Here is a 24364-nt window from a genome sequence, read left to right on the forward strand (position 1 = left end):
TTGGGTTGGGTATTTTCAAAATAGGGTCTCGAAAACTATTTGTCTGGGCTGCCTTTGGACCGTGATCCTCCTGATCTCTCTCTAACCCCGGAGTAGCTAGGATTACAGGTATGGGCCACTGGTGCCTGGCTTGCAGTTCTTAAAACAATTAAAAATTAATGCAAAGACATAGAGTTAATACAGTAACAGAGAAATTGCAATCGAGATTAATGTATTTGAATTTGGTTAAGAAAGCAAGAATAAGTAACAGAGAAATAAAGTCAGAAGGAACAAACTGAAAACAACTAGGAATATTATAAAAAATCAGGTTGCTAATACATTAAATGTGCATTGACTATTCCAATTAAAAAGTAAAACTCGTCAGAGTAGACATAAAAAGCAATTCCTAACTAATGTCACATACAAGAGACACAGGCAATTTGAAAGGGACTTGAGTATGGAAAGATACATGGTATTCAAAGGCTAACTGGAAGAGCTGTAGTACTCCATTGAGACAGAGTAGACTTCAAGATGGGGAGACCCCCCTGAAATAACAAGTATACAGTCAAAACAGTTGCTTCATGAGAAACACATAAAAATCACAACTGGTCTTGTACCTAATAATAAGGCTTGCAAAAAAATGGGACACAACCAAGGGAAGAGACAAACAGGAAATGCTAAAACTAGACACAGTATCAATAAATAGATGGAATATCCAAATAAAACTGTGAAAGGTTTGGGGAAAATTGGAATATAGAACACTGCACTTAGCTGTAGAAAGCACATTTCTTCATTTTCCAATGGTTTAATAATTATGAAATTCCTTCCTATATGTTTATTCAAATGAATGTCTTTAAAAAAGGTGTTACAAACATGGAAAAGAATGAAAACAGAATATAATGTATGAGGTGTTGGATTGGAATCGGAGGTATTAGTGTGAACTCATGGATAGAATGCTTATCACCCATCACCCCCATTTCTGCCCCCATGGATACACACCATAATTTTCTGCCTCTTTTCCATGGGTCTCATAGCAATGAGCCCACTCAGCACCCAGAAACTGGTTTCTTAATACCATTCTCTACTAAGAGGATCTGAAGCTCCTTGAGAAAAATGGATGATTCTAGGGAAAGTAAAGGAAAAGACATCTTATAGCAACAGAAAATAAGAACGTGCTCAATGGACAATGGGGACATATCAAAAGGATTCAAGGTTGGCGAATGTACCTCAGTGTAAAGCCTTTACCTAGAACTGTGTTAAGGACCAGGGTTCAATCCCCAGCTCTGGAAAAAAAGAAATTCAGGAGTAAGCTTCAAAGACTGTCCTACTGTTCAGGTCTAGGACAATTAGAGCATCAAAGCAGATGATTACAATGGATTATAAAGCATTGGATAATATTAAAAGTCTATATTGAGATAAATAAATGAAAATGGAAAACTCCTACTTACAGTGGAATGGTAACAAGTAAGTTTATAAGAAATAAATCATCAATGGATGCTATAGAGGCTGGGTTTGTGGCTCAAGTGATAGACAGCCTACCTAGCAACCATGGGGTACTGAGTTCAAAGCCCAGTACTACCACCACACACACACACACACACACACACACACACACAAAATAGATGTTATAATGGGTGAGTGGAAGTTTGATGAGGAACAGATATTTATGCTATCAGTGTCTCTCTGACAAATTATTCATTTAAAAGGGAAAACCTGGTGGTCAACATCCTAACCAAATGATCACTGTCATCAGCTTCTCTGTGACAAACTGATTTGCTGAACCTCTACCCAAGTCCCTGAAGACACACTACTACTGTGCTTTCCCTTCCTCATACATGTAACTTGCATGAAAACATAAGAATCCAAATTTGAGGGATATTCTAAAAATAACCAGCCAGGACACTTCAAAAATTGTTATAGGTTAACTGGGAATTGTTACAGGTTACTTCAAAAATTGTTATAGGACCTGTTACAGGTTACTGAGAACCAGTGACATGAGGATGAAATATAGGTGATCCTGGAATGTTCTGGACGAGGAGGGGGAGAAAAACTATAATGGGCACTGAGATAATTGACAAAACTTAGTATAGACTGCAGATTGTATTCATGTTAAATTTCCTGTTTTTGCTGGGCACCAGTGGCTCATGTCTGTAATCCTAGCTACTCGGGAGGCAGAGATCAGGAGGATTGAAGCCAGCCTTGGGCAAATAGTTGGTGAAACCCTATCTCAAATATACTCAACACAAAAAAGGGCTGACTGAGTGGTTCAAGTGGTAGAGCACCTGCCTAGCAAGTGTGAGGCCCTGAATTCAAAACCCAGTAAATACTCCAAAAGAAAAAATTCCTGCTTTTGATGATACCATGCTGTTAGGTTAGCAAATGTCCTTATTCTTAGGAAATATTAAAGTACTGAATAGTAAAGGCAACTGTAGATTTAACTTCTGAACTTGTTCAGATTTTTAAAAATGATAAAGCAAATGTGGATACATTTATTGGAATTTTCTATAATTTTCAAATTTCAAAATCTAAAAAGCTATTAAAATTTTTATACAGGTGGGCTGAGAGTGGAACTCAATGGTAGAGTGTTTTTCTAGCCTGCTCAAGGTCCTGAATTCAAGTCCAAGCACCACAGAAGAAAACAAAGATACACATGGACTAAAAACACATGACAAAATTATCAGTCTCATTAGTAGAGACATAAATACGACAGATGCATATGATTTTATACCCACCAGACTAATTTTTTTTCTTTATTCATATATTCACATGTGCATACATTGTTTGGGCCATTTCTTCCCCCTGCCCACCCCCCGCCACCTCCCTCTCACCCACATCCCCCCTCGCTTCTGTTCTGCCCTTATCTCTAATTTTGTTGAAGAGAAGACATAAGCAATAATAAGAAGGACATAGCGTTTTTGCTAGTTGAGATAAGGATAGCTATACAGAGAGATTCCTAGCATTGATTCCATGCACAAGTGTATTACAACCTGAATTGATTCATCTCTACCTGACCTCTTCACTACTTCCCAGTCACCTTCCCATATTGACCTCTGTTGCTTTAAGGTTTCTGTATTAGCTACTCTGCAGTGGGGACATCAAACACTATCAAGTTTTGGGTTTCCTACCTATCCCCATACCTCCTGTATGTGCTCTCCCCTTGTCATGTGACCCAAGTCCAACAACGCTACTGCATTTGCTCTAGATCTAAAGTCTGCATATGAGGGAAAACATACGATTTTTGGTCTTCTGAGCCTGGCTAACCTCGCTCAGGAAGATGTTCTCCAGTTCCATCCATTTACTTGCGAATGATAAGATTTCATTCTTCTTCATGGCTGAGTAAAATTCCGTTTTGTATAAATACCACATTTCCTTAATCCATTTGTCGGTGATGGGGCATCTTGGCTGTTTCCATAACTTGGCTATTGTGAATAGTGCTGCAATAAACATGGGTGTGCAGGTGCCTCTGGAGTAACTTGTGTCTCATTCCTTTGGGTATATCCCCAGGAGTGGGATTGCTGGATCATATGGCAGGTCTATGTTTAGATTTTTAAGAAGCCTCCATATTTTTTTCCAGAGCAGTTGCACTAGCTTGCATTCCCACCAGCAGTGTAAGAGGGTTCCTTTTCTCCCCACATCCTCGCCAACACCTGTTGGTGGTGTTTTTGATGATAGCTATTCTAACAGGGTGAGGTGGAATCTTAGAGTTGTTTTGATTTGCATTTCCTTTATGGCCAGAGATAGTCAGCATTTTTTCATGTGTTTTTTGGCCATTTGTATTTCTTCTTTTGAAAAAGTTCTAGTTAGTTCAGTTGCCCATTTCTTTATTGGCTCATTGATTTTGGGAGAGTTTAGTTTTTTGAGTTCCCTGTATATTCTAGTTGTCAGTCCTTTGTCTGATGTATAGCTGGCAAATATTTTCTCCCACTTTGTGGGTGGTGTCTTCAGTTTGGAGACCATTTCTTTTGTTGTGCAGAAGCTTTTTAGTTTTATGAAATCCCATTTGTCCATACTTTCTCTTAGTTGCTGAGCTTCTGGGGTTCCATTGAGAAAGTTCTTGCCTATCCCTATTTCTTCCAGAGTATTTCCTGCTCTTTCCTGTACTAACTTGATCCATTTTGAGTTGATACTAGTATAGGGTGATAAACATGGATCTAGTTTCAGTTTTTTGCAGCAGATAACCACTTTTCCCAGCAACATTTGTTGAAGAGGCTGTCTTTTCTCCATCATATGTCTTTGGCACCTTTGTCAAAAATAAGGTGGACATAGCTGTATGGATTCATATGCAGGTCCTCTATTCTGTTCTACTGGTCTTCATATCTATTTTTGTGCCAATACCATGCTGTTTTTATTGCTATTGATTTGTAATATAGTTTGAAGTCAGGTATTGTGATACCTCCAGCATTGCTCTTTTTGCTAAGTATTGCCTTGGCTATTTGTGGTCTCTTGTGATTCCAAATGAACTTTAGGGTAGATTTTTCAATCTCTGTGATAAATGTCACTGGAATTTTGATGGGAATTGCATCAAACATGTAGATTGCTTTTGTTTGTATAGCCATTTTTACTATGTTGATTCTACCAATCCATGAGCATGGGAGATCTCTCCACCTTCTGTAGTCTTCCTCAATCTCTTTCTTCAGGGGTTTGTACTTCTCCTTGTAGAGGTCTTTCACATCCTTTGTTAAGGTTAGTCCTAGGTGTTTGATTTTTTTTGAGGCTATTGTAAATGGAATTGTTTCCATATATTCTTTCTCAATTTGTTCGTTGTTGGTGTATAGAAAAGCTAATGATTTTTGTAAGTTGATTTTGTATCCTGCCGCCTTGCTGTAGCTGTGTATGGTGTGTTGGAGTTTTTTGGGTCTTTAAGATATAGGATCATGTCGTCTGCATATAGGGATGTTTTGACAGTTTCTTTACCTATTTGTATTCCTTTTATTTCTTCTTCTTGCCTAATTGCTCTGGGTAGGAATTCCAGCACTATGTTGAATAAGAGTAGGGATAGTGGGCACCCTTGTCTCATTCCTGATTTTAGGGGAAATGATTTCAGTTTTTCACAATTATGATGTTGGCTATTTGTTTGTCATATATAGCCTTTACAATGTTGAGGTACATTCCTTCTATTCTTAGTTTTCTTAGAGCTTTTATCATGAAGTGGTGTTGGATCTTGTCGAAGGCTTTTTCTCCATCTATTGAGATGATCAAGTGGTTTTTGTCTTTGTTTCTGTTAATGTGGTTTATTACATTTATAGATTTTCGTATGTTGAACCACCCCTGCATCCCTGGGATGAAGCCAGCTTGGTCATGGTGAATGATATTTCTGATATGTTGTTGGATTTGGTTTGCCATTATTTTATTGAGGATTTTTGCATCAGTATTTATTAAGGAGATTGGCCTATAGTTCTCCTTTTTGGAGGTGTCTTTGTCTGATTTTGGGACGAGTGTAATACTGGCTTCAAAAATGTGTTAGGCAGTTTTCCTTCCCTTTCTATTTCATGGAACAGTTTAAGGAGGGTTGGTATCAGTTCTTCTTTAAAGGTCTGTCAGAATTCAGCAGAGAATCCATCAGGTCCTGGACTTTTCTTTTTTGGGAGACTCTTTATTGCTGCTTCAATTTCATTTTGTGTTATAGATCTATTCAGGTGATTAATATCCTCTTGGTTCAATTTTGGATGGTCATAAGTATCTAGAAATCTGTCCATTTCTTTCAGATTTTCAAATTTATTGGAATATAGGTTCTCAAAGTAGTCTCTGATGAGTCCCTGGATTTCTGTGGTGTTTGTTGTTATCTCCCCTTTTTGCATTTCTGATTTTACTGATTTGGGTTTTTCTCTCCTTATTTTAGTCAGGTTTGCCAGGGGTCTGTCAATCTTGTTTATTTTTTTTCAAAGAACCAGCTTTTTGTTTCATTGATTCTTTGTATGGTTTTTGTTTGTTTGTTTCTATTTCATAACTCCAGCCCTTACTTTTATTATTTCTCTCCTTCTGCTTATTTTGGGTTTTGCTTGTTCTTGTTTTTCTAAGAGCTTGAGATGTAGCATTAGGTCATTGATTTGAGATATTTCTCTTTTTAATATATGCACTCATGGCTATGAACTTTCCTTTTAGGACTGCCTTTGTTGTGTCCATAGGTTCTGGTAGGTTGTGTTTTCATTTTCACTAACTTCCAGGAACCTTTTAATTTCCTCTTTTATTTCACTGGTGATCCACTGATCATTGAGCAATGTGTTGTTCAGTTTCCAATTGTTTGCATGTTTTTTTACTGTTGTTTTTGTTGTTGAGTTCTAGTTTTAATATATTGTGATCAGATAAAATGCATGGGATTATTTATGTTTTCTTATATTTGCTGAGGCTTGCTTTGTGCTCTAAGATATTATCAATTTTGGAGAAGGTTCCTTGAGCTGCTGAGAAGAATGTATATTGTGTAGAAGTTGGATGAAATATTCCATAGACATCAGCTAGGTCCATTTGATCTTTGGTGTGATTTAGTTCTAGAGTTTCGTTATTGATTTTTTTGTTTGGATGACCTATCTATTGGTGATGGGGGGTATTAAAGTCTCCCACTACCACAGTGTTGGAGTCTATATATGCTTTTAGGTCCTTCAGAGTATGTTTGATAAAATTGGGTGTACTGATATTGGGTGCATATATTTTGATAACTGTTATTTCCTTTTGGTGTATTTCCCCTTTTATTAGTATGGAGTATCCTTCTTTATCTTGTTTGAGCAATGTAAGTTTGAAGTCTACTTTGTCCAAAATAAGTATTGCTACTCCTGCCTGTTTTCGGGGGCCAATGGCTTGGTAAATCTTCTTCCAGCCTTTCACCCTAAGCCAGTGCTTATTTCTGTCAGTGAGATGGGTCTCCTGTAAGCAACAGATTGTTGGATCTTTCTTTTTAATCCAGTTTGCCAAATGGTGTCTTTTGATGGGGGAGTTAAGTCCATTAACATTCACTGTTAATATTGATAGGTATGTGGTGATTCCTGTTTTTGTTGTTTAAGGGTTTGATGTGTGCAGTTGAGTTAATGTTACTCTCTGATTCCTTGTCTTTCCTTCTGTAGTTTGATACTGCCTGTCCTCTCATGGTTTTGCTTGCTTTCATTTTCTGTGTGCAGAATTCCTTGAAGAATCTTTTGTAGAGTGGCTTGGTGGTCATATATTGTTTTAGTTTCTGTTTATTGTGGAAGACATATTGGTCCATCTATTTTGAATGATAGTTTTGCTGGGTAGAGTATGCTGGGGTTGAAGTTATTTTCATTCAGTGCCCAGAGGATCTCACCCCAAGCTCTTCTTGCTTTTAAGGTTTCCATTGAGAAGTCTGCTGTGATTTTGATGGGTTTACCTTTGTATGTTACTTGTTTTTTTCTCTTATAGCCTTCAATTTTCTTTCTCTATTCTCTGTGCTTGTTGTTTTAATGATAATATGCCATGGGGTAGCTCTATTTTGGTCAGGTCTGTTCGGTGTTCTGGAGGCTTCCTGTACCTGAATGGGCATAGATTTCTCTAGATTTGGGAAATTTTCTGTTATTTTGTTGAATATATTATGAATTCCTTTTGTTTGTACCTCTTCTCCTTCTTCAATACCCATGATTCTCAGGTTTGGTCTTTTGATGGAGTCAGTGAGTTCTTGCATATTCTTTTCATAGATCTTGACTTGTTTGCACAATAACTCTTCAGTTTTTCCTTTAATTTCCATTTATCTTCAAGTTCTGAGATTCTGTCTTCTGACTAGATTTGTTTTAGTTTGCTGGAGTGGCATTCCATTGTGTTTTGTATTTCTGTTTCATTCTTTTTTCTGAGGTTTTCCATATTATGGGTCACTTCCTCTTTAATATTGTCAATTTTCATCTTTAATTCATTTATCTATTTATAATGGTCTCTGTTTGACTTTGGTGTTTATTTAGGGCTCCTATGGGTTTATTTGTTTCTGTGTCTTCTCATAGTCTCTATTTTTGGTGTCTTGAAATTTCTTGAGTGCCTCTTGTATGTTTGGTTAACCATATCTAGTAACATCTCCATGAAATTCTCAGTGATTACTTGCAGGATTTCTTCTTTGAGACTATTCTTGTGGGCTTCATTGGGTTCCTTGGCATTGTTTATCTTTGTTTTGTTGGAGTCCAGAACTGGGTATCTCTTTTCTTCATTTCCCTCTGAATCCTGTATTAAATTATTTTTGGGGGGAGAGTGGTTTCCAATCCTTTTTCATCTTCCCATCGCTCCACTTGGTACTGTGCAACTATGTTCTTGATAGGCTGGTTGGTGGTTTTAGTCACCTGTTTTCTTTCCCTTGGTTTAGTTTTGTTTTGTGGCTGTATTGGGTTTGTAGCTAAGTTTTCTGTCCCTGGTCTGGGTGTAATTTAGTATTTGCTAATTCACAATAGTAAAACTAACAATAACAACAAAAAAAACCCAAAGAAATCAAACAGGAAACAAAACAAATAGACTAACAAACAAAAATTCCAGGTCAAGAACAATGGCATTTCAGTCTTTAAGTTCTGCTGTTACTCCTCCAGCATCCAATCCTGGTGTTGGTATTTAAGCAGAAGCTCTGTGGTAGTCTTGCCAGGTGGTTGGGTAGTGTTTTTTTGGGGTTTTTTTCCTTCTGTCTTTCAAAGGCAACTGCTTGGTCAGCTCCTCCCTTAGTGAGATGTGGCAGTTTAAGTTTGTATGTTGTCCTCAGGTTCCAGAATCAGCTCTGTGGCCCACCAGCTGTCCTGCTTTGGAGTGGGTTTTCGCTGTGCTTGTTTACTGGGGGCTTGTTTCTTTGCCTCACCCCCTTTCTCTGGGGCAAGGTCAGTGATCTATCAGCTGGCCCCCTGCTGTCAGTGTGTTGTGATGGTTTGCTGATTGTTTTCAATTTTGCAGTGTCAATTGACTTTGGCTGTTGCTCACTGGCTCAGGAGATGAACTTTGTGGACTGCTACCTGCCCTATTTCAGGCAGCAGCTTATCACCCGCCTGCTGTCAGCCCTTCTGCCTTTCCAGTTGTTTGTTTACTGAAAGTTTGAGTGGAGATCAGTTCTTTGCCCCTCTCTCCTTCTCCAGTGCACTTTCAGCAGCTCTGTCCCTCTGCTGTGTGTTAGTTTTCAGTTCTTTGTTTATTGTCTAGTTTTTTTTTTTTTTTCTGCAGGGGGGAATCCATCTGCCCAGGGGCTATGCTGGTTTATCCTAGGGGTGGCTGGGGGAATACCGTGTGATACTTGGCACTCGCCTGTTTGGTCTGCTGGATGTCTCCCCAGCAGGTTTGGAGATAGCATCTGGTGGCACAGGAGCCCTCCTGTTTTCTCAGTGTAATGTGGCGTGGAGAAACTTTCCATGGGCCAGGGGTTCACAGTGTTGAAGTTTTGATTCTCCTTTCTGCTTTATTTTTGCCAAGTGTGGCTCCAGCGTCTCAGCCAGGTTTTTTGGAGTCACTGAGCTCATGCTGTCTGCTTCTGCACCCTAGTTGCCATCTTGGATCCTCCTCACTAGACTAATAAAAATTTTAATCTGCTAATACCAAGTGCTGGTAAACGTGATAGAAGTGCAAATTTTTACAACTAATTTGTAAAACAATATGGCATTGTTTCACAGGATCTAGCTAGCAATTCTACTCTAATTTTAGATACTAGACTATGAACAAAATGTTTAATGAAGCATTACTTATTGTAATGTGAGAAATAAATGTGTTTAAGAGGGTGGGTGGCCTGGCACTGGTGGCTCATGCCTGTAATCCTAGCTACTCAGGAGCCAGAGATCAGGATTGTGGTTTGAAGGCAGCCAGGCAAATAGTTCATGAGACCCTATCTCAAAAATACCTAACACAAAAGGGTTGGTGGAGTGGCTCAAGGTGTAGACCCTGAGTTCAAGCCCCAGTACTGCAAAAAAAAAAAAAAAAAAAAAAAAAAGATGGTGGGTAAATAAAACGGTAGTATGTTTATATAGTACTATACAGCAGTAAAGAGGATGAATTGCCAATGTGCATAATATAGCTATCCCTCAGTATTTGGAGGATTGACTCCTCAAACCCCTTGAAGATACCAAAATCCATGGATGCTTGTCTCTTCAACAAAATGCATCTGCATAGAACCAATGCACATCCTCCCATATATATAGTGATCTTTAGATGACTTATAGAAATTATAATCCTGTACTCATGGTGTTGCAATGGTTAGAACATATCTCCCAAAATTCATGTGCTGAAACTTAGTGGTCAGTGTGATTGGCCAGGTGTAGTCTTTAGGTAATTAAGCTGAGGGTAGAATTCTTATGGATGGGATTAGTACCCATAGAAAAGAGCTCCAGGGAGAGTTCTATCCCTTTCTGCCATGAGGATGCAGCAAGGTGCCATTTTGAAGTAGAGACCCAGAAACGTTCCTCCCACACATCAAACTTGCTGGTGCGTTGATCTTGAATTCCCCAAACTCAAGAACTTGTAAGAAATAAGCTCTGTTGTTAAAAATCTGCTCATTTCATTATAGGAGCACAAGTGAACTAAGACAACCAGTTTCATCTAGTCCCATACAGCCCCTCCTGTAGTAGCTAGCTTCTGCATTAATAAACTGCCACAGGATCTTCTTCACTATTGTAACTGGCCTCTGCAGATGGAGAACCAGAAAGAAGGGCTGGGGGTAGTGGCACATATCTATAATCCCAACTTTGCAAGAGGGCTGTAGGTAGCTGGGTCGCCTTATGAGGCTAGCCCCAGGCAAGAATGCAAGACCCTATACAAAAAATGCTAAAGCAAAAAAGGATTGAAGGTGTGGCATGGCTTAAGTGTTACAGCATGGACAGCAAACCCCAGTACTGCCAAACAACAAAAAACCCAAACAAAGAAACTTGAGGGGCTTTCATTCCCTGTTGTTTTCATTCTCTACCTATCTGGACTAAAATCATAATATGACATCTTTGTCAGTCAAAGGCATTTTCTTTGAGTGGAGAGGTTGAAACAATTAGGACCTGGTGATCAGACCACCCTGCAGACTGCCAGTCTACCTACCAGGCTGTATTGAGCCTCTGTCACTTCCAGGTTCACTTCTAGATTGTAACTGTTCTTTGTGCATCTGTGAACAGCATTTTACCATCTACACCAACTCTTCACTCAGGTGACAAGATCATTTTCTAATGAGGAAAATGCTAACCTTTTGTGGAATGATGACCTAACAGAGGAGAAAACCAAGACCTCAGTAAGGACTTCTACTGTCTTCAGTAGGCAGCTGGTTGTGAGGAAAGTGATTTGGCTGTGTTCTTCTCAACCTGCTGGCCAGCTCTCATTCACTGCTGGTATGCCCAAGCTGGCCTGGCTTTCATGCAGGTCAGGACTAAGACAAGAGACCTGGGATCAACCCAGGTAGCACCAGGGCAGCAAGGGCCTGGAGAACTTGGTCCTGGTTTATACCCACAGACACACTTTCCAAATACAGTTTATTTTGTGATTGCACACTGTGGAAGTCTCAAGTATCTGTCATCATGCAAAGAAGGATCTCAAGAATTTTATTATAAAACAGAATAATGACAGACTAAAGCTTACACATTAATATATACATTATATTCACAATATATTACAGCTTTAATTTATGAACAGAAATATCCTGCTGCTTCCTTTTCTTTTCTTTTTTTGCATTATTGATTTGCATTTTTACCTGATCTTGTAATTTAGCAAAGAATGCTTGAGATGACTTTAAGGCCTTGTCTTTTCTTTCATCCTGCAATTAAAAACAATACATGTTTATGTTATACATTTACATGTGAGGAAACTCCCAAATATAACGCTACTTTATGATTGCAGCAATGAATATAAATATGAAAACTACTATGATTACCAAAAACTAAGTTAGTTAGCATAAAAAGATTTTCTATGCATTCTGTTATTGCAACAGCATCCTTGTAATTAAGAGAGAAGGGAGTAAAGAGAATGCTGCCAGCCACAGGAAAACATCCAGCTAAAGGCCACAACCCTGCTGTCAACAGCGTGCTGCCACCCACCTCTCCCCACAGGCCCCACCAGCGATCTTCTCCACCCCTCTTACCTTTAATAAGGACACTTTGCCAGTTTTGGTCAGCTGTTTCAGTTTCTCTGAAGCCACTGCTTTCGTGTATTTCCCTGCTTTATCTGGGTTGTTCTTTTCAAGCGATTTTCTCCTCTTCTCCTTCTCCTTTATTTTCAAATGCTTTTGATATTTCTTTTTCCTCCGTTCTCGTTTCTTGTCTGTAGCTGTTTTCTCAGCAGCTGTTTTTAGATCTCCAGCTTTATTTTTCTCCTATTAAAAAGCAACCACCAGCATACCAATTAACCTACCTAACATCAAGTCAGTGAGTTGGAAAACAAGAAACTGCATGGTAGTCAGCCAATAGGCTGTACATCTATGGCCCAATATGAGAAGATGCAGGGTAATCCCCACTTACAGTTCAAAGAGGTTTGGTAACTCTAAAACCTGGAATGTGTTCTTGGACAGAACACACTCACAGTGACATTTCAATCCCCAAACGAATTCAGAGGCAGCCTGAACAGCTAGGGGGAAGTCTATAGTACTAGCCAAGCAAGTTCTCTCTATAGCAGAGTATAGTATATGATATACTCTCTGCAGCATGAGCTTCTGGGAGGTGCCTGAGGCAGCCTCAGCTCTAAGCTGCTAAGAATAGCCCCTGGGCCAGGACCATGGGTTCCCAGAGACCAAGGAACAGAGGGAGAGAAGGGAAACCTCTCTCCAGTGAGGATCAATTTCCTCTTTTCTAGGGCTGTCACCTGCACCAACGTGACAGAGGCTCTGACAGGAGAAGTAGCTGCAGGTGTAGCAACACAAATGAGAAAGAAAAAGGGCCTGCTACTATGCCAGCTAGGAAGACGCAAGCCTGGAAGAAGCCATCACTTCTGTGTAAAGTGTGAGTTTCAATGTTCATGAAGCAGAGACTGCCAGCATCTGGTGTCTCCAACCTCTTCTGATAGCCAAATGTTCCATTCTACTTCAGATTTCATTGCTGATAAGCATTACATGGACAAAAACCAGGGGCAAATGCTGTAGTAACGTACTGCTAGTATATAAGTAAAATAAAGTTTGTTTTAAACTTAACATCACTGCTGGTATTCACACTGGATTTTCAAAGATTTTTAATTGCATATTTAAAAACTGCGTTTGTACTAATTTTCTAACTGCAATTCATGGTAATGCCTGCACAAGATTCTGGCCTTTAAATATTGTATAATAATTATTAGTTTGATTATGTAGTCACCTGTTAGTGTTCACAGGGTTTGGTTCCAGGACCCTGCAGATATCAAAGTCCCCACATGTCAAGTCTCTTACACAGAATGAAGTATTTGCATATAACCTACACACACCTCCTTGAACGCTTTAAATATCTAGATTACTTACACTGAAGACAGTGTGAAGACTATGCAAGTCGCTACACTTTATTGTTTAGGAAATAATGCCAAGAAACAAAAGTTTGTACATATTCAGTAGAGATGAGATTTTGCTTTTCTGAATATTTTCAATTTGTGGTTGGTTGAAGCTATGGACGTGAACTCATGGATATGGAGAATGTACTATACCTAGAAACTTTTGACAAACATTAGAATAAAAGGAAGATGACATAAAATACAGACCAGACTATAATGAACCAACTTGCAAGCAGATACTGAATGTGTCAACATTGGCTTCTTACCTTGATTTCCTCTGGAGCCAGGAGAGCCGCATCGCTGACACTCACTGGGGCCACCTCCTCCATGATTATGGCTGGCAGATTGGACACAACTTTAATCTCTGGTACAGGCTAGAAAAGGGACAATGTATTTAATGGGAAGTCAGAAGTGGCCCTAACAACCCAAAAAATATCTAACGGAGATTACTGAGAACGTTAGATGTGCTGACAGTCAACAAGGGGTGATTGGAATGACGGCAGGGCTGGTGGCAGCATAGCTGCCTCTGGAACCCTAGGAGAGCCAGGTAATTTAGGGTCATTTGCCTCAAAGTCATTCCAATAGCTCTTATTTCTATACCTCTGCATGATATTTCTGCCATATTTAAATATGAGTTCTTTCCTCTGTTACCAAGCAGAGAGTGGAGACAGTCTAAAAAACAAAAACTGATGGGTGACGTTGGGTAAAATGGAGTCTGCAGAGATAGCATGTGAAATAGACGTGGATATGAAAAAATGAATAGTAACGAGAACCTACTCTGGCAATTGACACTTCTGAAGAGAAAAAAGTAAAAAAGATTATTAAATCGAGGCAAGCAGACACAAGCACATTCACTCTCTTAATTCCCAAGACACCTAAAGAAGGCATGAGGGCTCCACCGTGTCAGGCCAAGCCAGTGTGAGGGACTCAGAAGTAAAACTGTGGACATATGTTGTGCCAGCTTGACAAAGAACCACTAGCCAATGACCTCAAGTATGCTGTGGAGCAACGGGGGACAATATTCAGGGAGGAAGATGTGGCAGACTGCTCAAGATAAGGGTGGGGAAAGTCTGCAAGGAGCAGGGAGGTGTGTAGCCTAAGAAAGGAGCCAGCTGTGCAGAGGGAAGCAAGATAAAAATGTGCCTGGAGGAGATGGACTTGTCCTGCTGAAGGAACCAGAAGACCAGTGTAGCTGAAGACAGCAAGCTGGGGAGGCCAAAGGAGCACTGAGTCAGATCACACAGGGTCTGATAAGGCTTATGACCTTCATCTCAGAAAAACTTTCATCATAAGACCTGCTGGCTAAGGAGGATTGAAAAATCCTACTCATCTCATCTGTTTGATTCCAGGCACTTTGGGAATCTAAAAATAATTCCTGCCATCAACAACTTCTTTGCATGTATATTACACCTTGGTTTAAAAACAAATAGAACACATAAAACATGTAATAAAAGCTCACTATAGGTACGGCAAAAATCATCTAGAAAGGATCTTGGGAGTGACCTCTCCTGTAGAGATGAAATGATTTGCCCAAATCACAAAGCTAGTCAGGAGCAGGAGGAGACTTGGGTTTTTCATTTCTGGATTACTCCTTCATTCATGACATTCCATTTCAGACAACACCACAAGAGATACCAAAGAGCAAGAGCTGAGAAAGTACCACAAAGATGTTTCATGGGATCATGGTGGTGAGGAGGAGATGAAGTTTCACAGAGTAGGCAGGTTGAGTCCAGACTGGGTAAAATGCAGACAGACAGCGGGAAAGGTTTAGGCCTGGACAGGGAGCATGATGCAGTGGAGAAGGCATGGGCCCACTGTTGCTTCTGACCCACCCACCTCCTAAGCCTGAGTTTGTTCATCTGCAAATAAAAAATAGTAATACCTGTCTGGATATTTTGGGCATTCAGAGTTAATGTATGCAAATGAGTTATTAGGGTTCTAGACTCATTACACAATGAAAACACAACTGAGAGGGTCAGAAAAGGAGAAGCCACTGAGGTAAAAAGCTGAGGGTCTGCCAGGGGCTCACTGGAGATAAGGATGGATCAGTATAGAGGAGCCCAAATTAGCCAGGAACCAGAAGTGATCCTTCTGGGTTTATTTACAGGAAATTACCAGCAGTTTGTATCCTGACACTAACTAAACAGCTAGTCTCTCGCAAAAGGTCAGTCATGAAGGTCATGTCTGTTCTAGCTGCACAATGAACTGTTAACATACGTACCGGTTTAGGGATGAAGTGGAAGTTTGACAGGGCATCCAATTTTAAGAAGAGAGAATCCATCATCTTTTGAATTTCTACATGCTCTGGATTTTCTTCTTCTGCTGTTTTTTGCTTAAGAAATAAGGACAACAACATCAGACTATGAAGCTTATCAGCCTAGCACAGACAAAATCATACACAGGCCAATGAGAGTCTCCCCAGTTTCTCAGCACTATGGCTTTAGCTACAAAGAAGTATTCTAGCCAGGTGAATGGTATATCCTATAATCCCAGCATTGGGAAGGCAGGAAAATCCTGAAGCTGTGCAATCATCCTTCAATGACCAACTTGGGTTACAAGGCAGCCGGAAGAATTTTAATTTATATCTTTCCAGTTCTACTTCCCAGTGGCACTAGGGTACTGTTTGCTGTTGCTGCTTGCATAGCTTTTAATTAACAAAATCTTACAGCAAACTTACGTAGCTTTTGCAGAATTAAAAGGTCATTGCACCCCTAAGCACATTCTGACCACATTCCAATAAAGCCAATGTGAGGGAACAATTCAATTGCTCAGTCCTCTGGGAACAGGACCTTGTCCTGCTATTTAACCAGAAATTACTTTTAGTACTTAAGAAAAAACTAAAGATCAGGATGAATTCATGATAAAAAATGTATCAAAAGCTCTAAAATATCAATGTTTTTAAAACTATAATATATAATAAATGCTGGAAAGTTAATAACTGGCTATACAAATACAAGCTGACAATGTCTGGTTGCAAAGCCAGCCCCCAATCCATACTCCCCTGGGAATACTAGAAGCCCTCTATTCCTGGCATGCTTACTTTCACAGTCAGATGAAGTGACTGAAGAGCTCAAGATTTGTTTCTGGATTTCAGCAGTCGTAACAAATCTGGTCTTCTACTCCTACTCCTTTAGTAATAATAGCTTTGCCTTAGCAGTCTCTCCTTACCTGGTTGAGTTTGATGTATTCTTGTTCATAAATTTCAGCAAGGCTCAATTTACTCTTCTCATGGTCTAACGTTAAACGTTTTTTATATTCAAACGCATCCTCTTTAGGTTTTTCTTTACGAACTACATCATCCCAAGCCTGAAATGTAAAAGGTGAGTAGAATGTAAGTTAACAAAATCAACAATTTACTTCTAGGCTCATGTGAGAATTATAGCAAAATAAAAAAGTAATTTTCAACTTCAGAAATGATTATTCAAGTAAAAGCATTATGAAAAGCAAAGACAGCATTTACTCAAATATTCTTTTGTTTTAAACGAGTCTCCTGATTAACAACTTTAACATCACATTTCCTCCACCACTGTATTTAGAAGTCAAGCTTCAAGTTTATCTTGTCTCATTTCAAATTTTGAGATACTCTGAATATATATATGGTGCCTTCCCCCTTTATACGCCTTTATTATACAGGCAAACATTATACACAGGTTATAAAGTTATCTCTTGCTATACAGGTCACAGAAACCTAAGTTCTTAGATCAATTCTTTTACAAAACTTCTTTGCTAGGTTATTAACATTTGAAAAGATATACCAGAAACTGTGCCTCGACCAAGGTGTGATCACTCGAAGTCAGACACTGGTCACCAACCCCAATACTAGTCTATTGGTCAGCAAGACTCAGGGGGGCAGATACTGACAATGGCTTCTGGTCACTCTTCTCTTCAGGCACACCTTTCTTATACAAGTGAAGAATGGTGCCTCAGTGAAGCTAAAGATACCCTTAGTCTACGCTTAAGGCTATTTAGGAATAACATTATTAAGTAAAAATAAAAAGAGCATTATTCCTATTCCTTAAATACTCTCATACTCTTTCTAAAACTTTCAATGAAATTTAAATTAAATTCACCTTCATTCTTACTGACCTGATCTTGTATCCTCTGCTTAATGATATCTTCTAGTTGGAGGGTGGTTTCCTCTGTGATCACAGGTGCTTAAGGAAACACAACATGCATTCATTAGGAACATACACACTAGACCAGTGATTTTCAAATGGTGTCCTTGGACCCACAGCATCAGCAGCACCTCAGAGGTTGATAAACATGCCAATCCCATACCTCCTAAATCAAGACAATGGGGAAGGGCAGTAGCTATCTGTGTTTTAATAAGCCTTTGGATGTTTCCTCAAGTTAACTAGAATGCATATGGTGGTAAGTGCTAACCCTTCTCTCCCATGCACCTGGGACTCTTTTCCCTCTTTCCATTCTCTCTTCTGTTGAAATAAAGTGGAAACTCATTTGGACTTAATGAGTACAAGAATGAATTTGATGAGCTAAATAACCAGGATTTCAGCCTGGAGTTCACGATTTAATCAGTGGACTGTGATGAAATGCAAGCCTTTTAAACAGAGCACTGTAGGAAATCAAATGAGGGGCCGTACATCAGGTATCACTAGCATATCGATGTCAAATCTCTTGGGTGGATGAATGGTATTGTGGTAATATAGTTCCATGTTTTAGAAGAGACACGTAAGAGTACTTATGAGTAAACTGCTGGCAGCTTATTGTCAAAGGACGGGGGGAGGATGGAGGGCGGGGCGGGGAAGTCACACACACAATCACAGATGCATAGGGGACAAAAGGCAAAGATGGGAAGACTGATGAAATCTAGTTGAATGGCATATAAATGTTTCAACTAATTTTTCAACTTTTCTGTACATTTGCAAGTTTTTAAAAATAAAGTTAGGGGAGAACAGACACTACATGAAATCTTTCTATGAAACGGACCCCTATTAAAAGCATAGAAACACTTTGCCGAAGCCCAGCAGGCACCATACCCATCCGCACAGCATGGTCGAAGTGCAGGGTCTCCTCTAGGAGGCTGTTTTCTGGCCGCTTCTGTGCTGTCACTTCCCCTTGAAGCTGCCAAGGCTTTTTTTCCATCAACTCTTTTTCTAAAGATGCAATTTTTTCATTCATCTAAGAGAGAGACAAAAGAGTTATTGTACATATATTTAGGAAACAAATTTAGACTTAGAAAAAAGTAGTATTTTAAAAAGTGGAAAAGGAAGAACTGGTTTGCTCTTCAATACAATATTTTGCTCTTGCCATCTTTTCACTGTGCTAGTGACTTTCCATTTCCTCTTGCCTGAGGCAGGCTGAGCTGTGGAGGACTGTTCCCAGCTGATGTGAAATGCCATGTGTATAATATACTACATTCCCCAGAAGCATTTTCTACTCAGAGTATCTATCTATTCACAAATACTATCAACTTTTTATCTCTAACTTCAAAAAGACAACTATAAAGATTTTAACATACAAAATACCACTTTTGCAGCTACCTTATAGAATTCTCTATTTTCCCTAATAGTTTGTTCACTTATCTGTTAGATTTTTATACTACCCTCTGCAATTATTAATGCTTTCATTTTAGTTTTTCTTACCTTTTCCTTTTGGGGCTGCACTGGCTAATACTTAAAAGAATGTTAAATAACAGTGGTATATGTAATAGTAGACATTTGGTATTATTTCTGATTTTAAAGGGATGTTTCTAGAATTTCACCATTATGGTTGATGGCAGCTTTTGACTGAACACATTTGTATTTCACTGAGTTAAAAAACAGGAATGAATATTAAACTTTATCAAAGTTATGTATAACTGACCTATATGGAGCTGACCATATGGCTTTTCTCCCTAACCTTGTAAAAACCAAGGACTCTGTCAGGTTTCCTAATATTCAGTCACACACCCCACAATGTTGCCCATTTGGTTTGTGCATTATTTTCTCATTGCAGTATTTTGGATTTTGTATGAGTATTCAAAAACTAGACTGTGTGCGTACATGTGTATCTTAATGCTTGGTCGGGTTTAATTTTTCCTGTTACAACAGCGTGACAAGAAAAACACTGGGAGTTTTACCTTATTCTTTATATGTGGTACCTGATTAAACATCACATTATGTATTTACTGAAGGTTTGATTCCACAGTAAAACCAAACCTTTTTCTTTCCTTTATTTGGGAAAGGCAGAAGTAGGAGGATATTAGGACACTAACTCATTACAAACTTATTTCCTCTTACAGTGTTTTTTTATTTTAGACTTTTTATCTCTTCTGGTGATAATCTGACAGACATAGATTTAAGTCAAATTCTCACTTTTAAATAACTTTTGATAATCTTGGTATCTTTATCTGCCTATTTTCATTTCTATGATAAATGACAGAACATCTATTAAAATTAAATGACATTTCATCTGCCTAAAGTCATGTCATGAGAAATAATTTCTATAATTAATTAAACCTGAGGCTTTGTGGCACCCACAGGAATTCTTTGTGGAGTACCTTAGAAATACATACATATCTCAGAGCAGCTGAAACAGCTATAAGGAAAGGCTCACAGGACAGCTAAGTAGGGGAAGACATGCCACAGGTATGAAGACATTAGGCACAGAGGAACAAGCAAAGGTTTTACACCTGGGTTCCCCACTGAAAGCCAAAGGAAAGGCAGACACCAACATCTCCAAATGATTAGGTGTTTTCACGTGGCATCTATACGCAGTGTTCTTTAGTGAGCAAAACTTTTGTTTTTGAGGGATGGTTAGTAGTTCTAACAGAAAAATAGAGTAGGTTATTTAGTTTGTGAATCACAGTCTATTAAGCATATAAAAAAGTCCTTAAATTCCAAATAATTACCTTCTCCTGTCTTTTTTCAAAAGAAGATTTAACTTCATCAGAATCTTTCTTTACATTTAACACATCTCTATCTTCTGTTTCCTCATCATCTGGCAAAGCAAAGGTCACTCTTTTCAAGCCTTCTTTATGTTGCTTACCATCTTCACTTTCTTCAAGGTCATCATCTTCATCCCTATCAAAGGAAATGCAACACTTTCCACTAGGAATGGAAAACCAAATTTCCCACTAACAAAGTTCTTTTCTATACCTGTTGCCACCAGATATTCAGAACTTCCAAAGTCAAGAAGTTATTAAAAAAGAAAAGCAACTGTTTAGATAAAATGCTAGTAATAAACAGAATAAAAAGTACCAAAACATGCAGTTACATTACTCATTAATCTGTACTACAAAACTCTCATTTCACAAAACAAAAAGAGGATTTTATTGGCACAAAACCCAAATCAAAGCTCCTTTCTGGTAATGAAGATTGGACGGTTACTGCCAATGAGACTTTTTCTCATTAAATAAACGATCACTAACGTCCCTTTAAATTCAGAGGCTTTCTTCTGGTTATCTTGAGACTGTGTTTATTGGGAATCTACTATTTGATATAAGAGAAATATAAGTGTCTTATATGTGTGTACATACATGACTGGGCAACTCCAGCTCACCATGTAAAGGATGATTTGAATTACTCACATTTCAGAAATGCTTTCTTCTGCTTCTTCAGCTACTTCTTCCTCTTCGTTTGAACCCAGCTCACTGTCAATACTTGCTATGTCTTCATCACTTTCAACTGGATCAAAGAAATCTTTGTATTTCAGGTTTCTGGAACTTTTGCCTGACTAAAATAAAAACATTTAAAGATAAAAAATACGTAAAAAATGCTTTGTATGTGTTTTATGTGTGTGTGTGTGTGTGTATTACACACATACACCCAGACTTCAACACTACCAGTCAAAAAGTTACTAGGGGAACTGGGGAAATAATACTGTAGAACCCTAACAACTTGAACATGACTGACTGGAAGTACAGATCCATTTGTATTTATAATGGATAAAATAAGGGCAAAGTATTTCATGATCTCTAAATTTTTGAACTATAATTATTTCTCAAATACCTTTCCCCTTCACTTTTTTTGTTTGCTTTTTTGAGCCGCAGTCTCACTATATCACCCAGACTGGCCTCTAACTCATGATCTTCTTGCTTTAGCCTCCCCAGGGCTGGAATTATAGGCTTGCATAACCATGCCTGGCTTTAGTGTTTGATGAAAATACTATTTGAGGGACAATTCTGAATATCTCTAACATGTGCAATTATGGTTCTTAGGCTATAGTAACAAGAGAAGTATATTGTGACATAGAAATAATGGCTTCAGTAATTTCTCCAGTCAATTATTTTCAATTGACTTACTATTTTACTTGTGCCCTGTTGAGTTCTGAAGCATTTTACTTAAATCTCTCCTAAGGGAACAGAACAACATCTAATTTGAGAAATTATTTGAAGAAATTATTTTCTCCTCTTATCTCAAAACTTTACCTTACGTTTTTGATTTCCAAACAATCCTCCCTCATCTTCATCAGAATCAATGTCTTCAAACAAATCAATATCTTCCTCCTCTGCATCATCATCCTTTTGTTCCTCTTCTTTTTCTACTTTTTCTAAAAAGGTCTCCATTTCAGATAGTTTGAAGAATTTATCATCTACTATTGACTTTTCTCTTGGTTTCCCAGGCAATTTATTTTGCATCTTCTGCTGCTGTTCCAATTTGCTGATGTCAAAGTCAAGGTCAGAGTCCTCATCACTGAAAACTGGGCTTTTCCTCTGACCAACGTTGCTTGAGGCTTTTGCTCTCTCATCCTCTTTAGGATCACCACCCATACCTGACAGTTCCTCCTCCTCCAAATCCTGCTCAAGGTCCTCCTGTTCATCAGCCTCAGAGCCATCACCTTCACACTCCGGTTCTTCATTTTCTGGGAGAAGACTGATGTCTTCATCTTTAATTGTTTCACTCACTGCATTCTGGAAATATCGTAAAGCTGGTTCATTTTGCAGTTCCAGTTGTTGCCATATCTGCTCATCATCAAAATTGTTTATCACAAGTTTTTGTAAAGGACTCCCAGAGAGTCCACCGTTCTCTAGTATTTTATTGAAGTCATAAAGAACTTTTGTTAAAGAAGTGAAGTTTGATGCTAATCCATCTTGAATCCTATTGGGGAAGAGGATTAAGTGATGTAGAATTATATGTAATAACATCACAACATTAAAAGAAAAAGTCCAACTCTTATGCAAAGTAAAATATAATAAAGTTTCAAGTTTAAGTACAAATTCTGACTCCCAACAGTGCATATTTTGATGATTAACCAGACTGATATATAAAAAGTGTCAACTAAGTATCTGAGTTGGCTGTAGATCTACAGATCTATTTATATAAACTGCCTTAAATTCTCAGCTCTTTTACATTATTTATCACTCCACTGATTCAGTCAGAGGTCAACTTTTGCTTTAGCTAGAGAGGCTGGGGAAGACCTCACTGAGGATGTGTATCTGAAATGAGACCAACAGATAAAGAGACTGTTTCAAAGCTCTGGAAACTTGTATTCTGGGCAGAAGAAATAGCAAGAACAAATTCTCTAAATGAAAATGAGCTTGGAGTGCTTGAAGAACAGAAGCCATAGCTGCAGTGTGGTGTAGAAGGCAGAAGGTGAGGATGTGGTTGGAGAGGCTGGGGAAGAGTCAAACAATGTAGTGTTCAGAGGTAACACTTTTAAGTGTACTGAAAAAACATCAGAAGGTTTGAAGCCAACTAATGAAATGATGAATGGAAAGATGACCTACAGAGAAAGAAGAACGAAGGTAAAATGATTAGGAGTTGGATGCAGCATGACAGGCAAAAGATGAAGGAGATTTATGTTGGAGTCAGAGCACTGAATATGGCAAATAGAGTCAGATTCCAATCAGAGACTAGAGACAGAAATGACAGGATTGCTAAAGGTGTAGGATAGAAAATATGATGACATCCCAGAAGCAGACTTCTTGTATCTTTGATTAACTGGAATGACAGAAATGCCGTTCACTTAGTGAAGGTTTGCGTGGTGGAAATGGGGAAATGTATTCAGGGGAGAGCAAAGTATAGGTAGATTAAAAAAAAAAAGAAAACGGTTTTATTTTGGACATAGGGAATTTGAGCTCCTGAAAGTATGTAGCTTCTGTAGATGCTGTGAGTGTAGAGTTTAAGGGAGAGGTCGTGGTTCAAAATATAAATCTGAGTCATTAATTTACAGATGTCATTTGAGAAAGAGGGGAGTCTTGGTGGGGGGCGGTACTGGGGTTTGAACTCAGGGCATTCGCTTGCTATGCAGGTGCTCTATCACGTGAGGCACACCTCCAGTTCATATTTTCAATAGTTTGATGATGGGGACACAGTTTAAAAAGAATAACCAACATCAGCTATGGTGAGATGGGGGTGTGGCATGCGCCTTTCGGACGCTAATAATCGAGATTAGTTTGATTTCAATAGCATGCAACTGGTAAACATGCACCGTACACTTTTCAATTTTTAATAATTTTGATAAGCCATGGAACATAAAGTCTGAAATTTGGGGAACAAATCATCTATACTTCCCCATGCTCCCCTCCAGAATTTGCCGGAGGGCTGCAACGCAGGCCCCTGAGACCTGAGCGTGGGACCCGTGGGTCTCCGAAACAGGGTCCCGCACACTTACGTGAGGAAGCACTCGGGCCGGCTGGTGGCTTTACCGATCTCCCTCAGACACCGCTCCAGGGTCCGTCGACGCCAGACCGGTTGAGACATGGCTGTTCTCAACTCCAGGAACCGCGCCGCATGCAACAGAAGGGCGCTGACAGGAAACCGCACGACGTAAGACGCGCCCTGTGGAACCAGGAACTCAGAGCTAAAGGTTCCGCGGCACATAGGTTCCGGACCCACAACCTCTCGGAACCAATAGCAACACGAGGACTTTCACTGGACATGCGTAGGGAGGCGGGACAGGAAACCAAAAAGTTATTGGTCCGTCCAAGCTCCTTTGCATTTTCTCCAAGCGTTTCATTTTGTTTTCCTGTGGGGGCCACAGTAGCGAGAGCGTCTCGCTTTATGTTTCCGCCTCAGATATAGCAGGAGGCTTGACATTGTGTTGTAACAGAAGGCCGGGCCGCTCCCAGCATTCT

General features: G+C 39.1%; 1 protein-coding gene across 1 annotated transcript; it reads right to left on the reverse strand.

The window, feature by feature from the left end:
- Positions 1-11428: 11428 nt before the first annotated feature.
- Mphosph10 (M-phase phosphoprotein 10) lies at positions 11429-24361 on the reverse strand. The gene is made up of 11 exons (XM_020159873.2): positions 23902-24361; positions 21716-22385; positions 20876-21021; positions 20198-20369; positions 18345-18486; positions 17434-17501; positions 16516-16653; positions 15569-15679; positions 13614-13721; positions 11981-12211; positions 11429-11656 (listed from the first exon to the last, which is right to left on the reverse strand). Exons 1-11 carry the CDS (start codon positions 24108-24110, stop codon positions 11513-11515), a joined length of 2139 nt encoding a protein of 712 aa, XP_020015462.2. The 5' UTR covers positions 24111-24361; the 3' UTR covers positions 11429-11512.
- Between the last annotated feature and the right edge of the window lie 3 nt (positions 24362-24364).

Source organism: Castor canadensis, chromosome 19 (genome assembly GCF_047511655.1).
Source record: "Castor canadensis chromosome 19, mCasCan1.hap1v2, whole genome shotgun sequence".
Lineage (NCBI taxonomy): Eukaryota > Metazoa > Chordata > Mammalia > Rodentia > Castoridae > Castor > Castor canadensis.

Bases quoted from the DNA above. Each gene is read 5' to 3' on its own strand.
- Mphosph10 (XM_020159873.2), bottom strand. From the start codon at position 24,110: ATGTGCCGCGGAACCTTTAGCTCTGAGTTCCTGGTTCCACAGGGCGCG. The intron at 17,502-18,344 runs GTATGGTGCCTG...TGTTTCCTTAAG, and splicing joins CGACCATGCTGTGCGGATGG to CACCTGTGATCACAGAGGAA. The intron at 15,680-16,515 runs GTAAGGAGAGAC...TTATTTCTTAAG, and splicing joins AATACATCAAACTCAACCAG to CAAAAAACAGCAGAAGAAGA.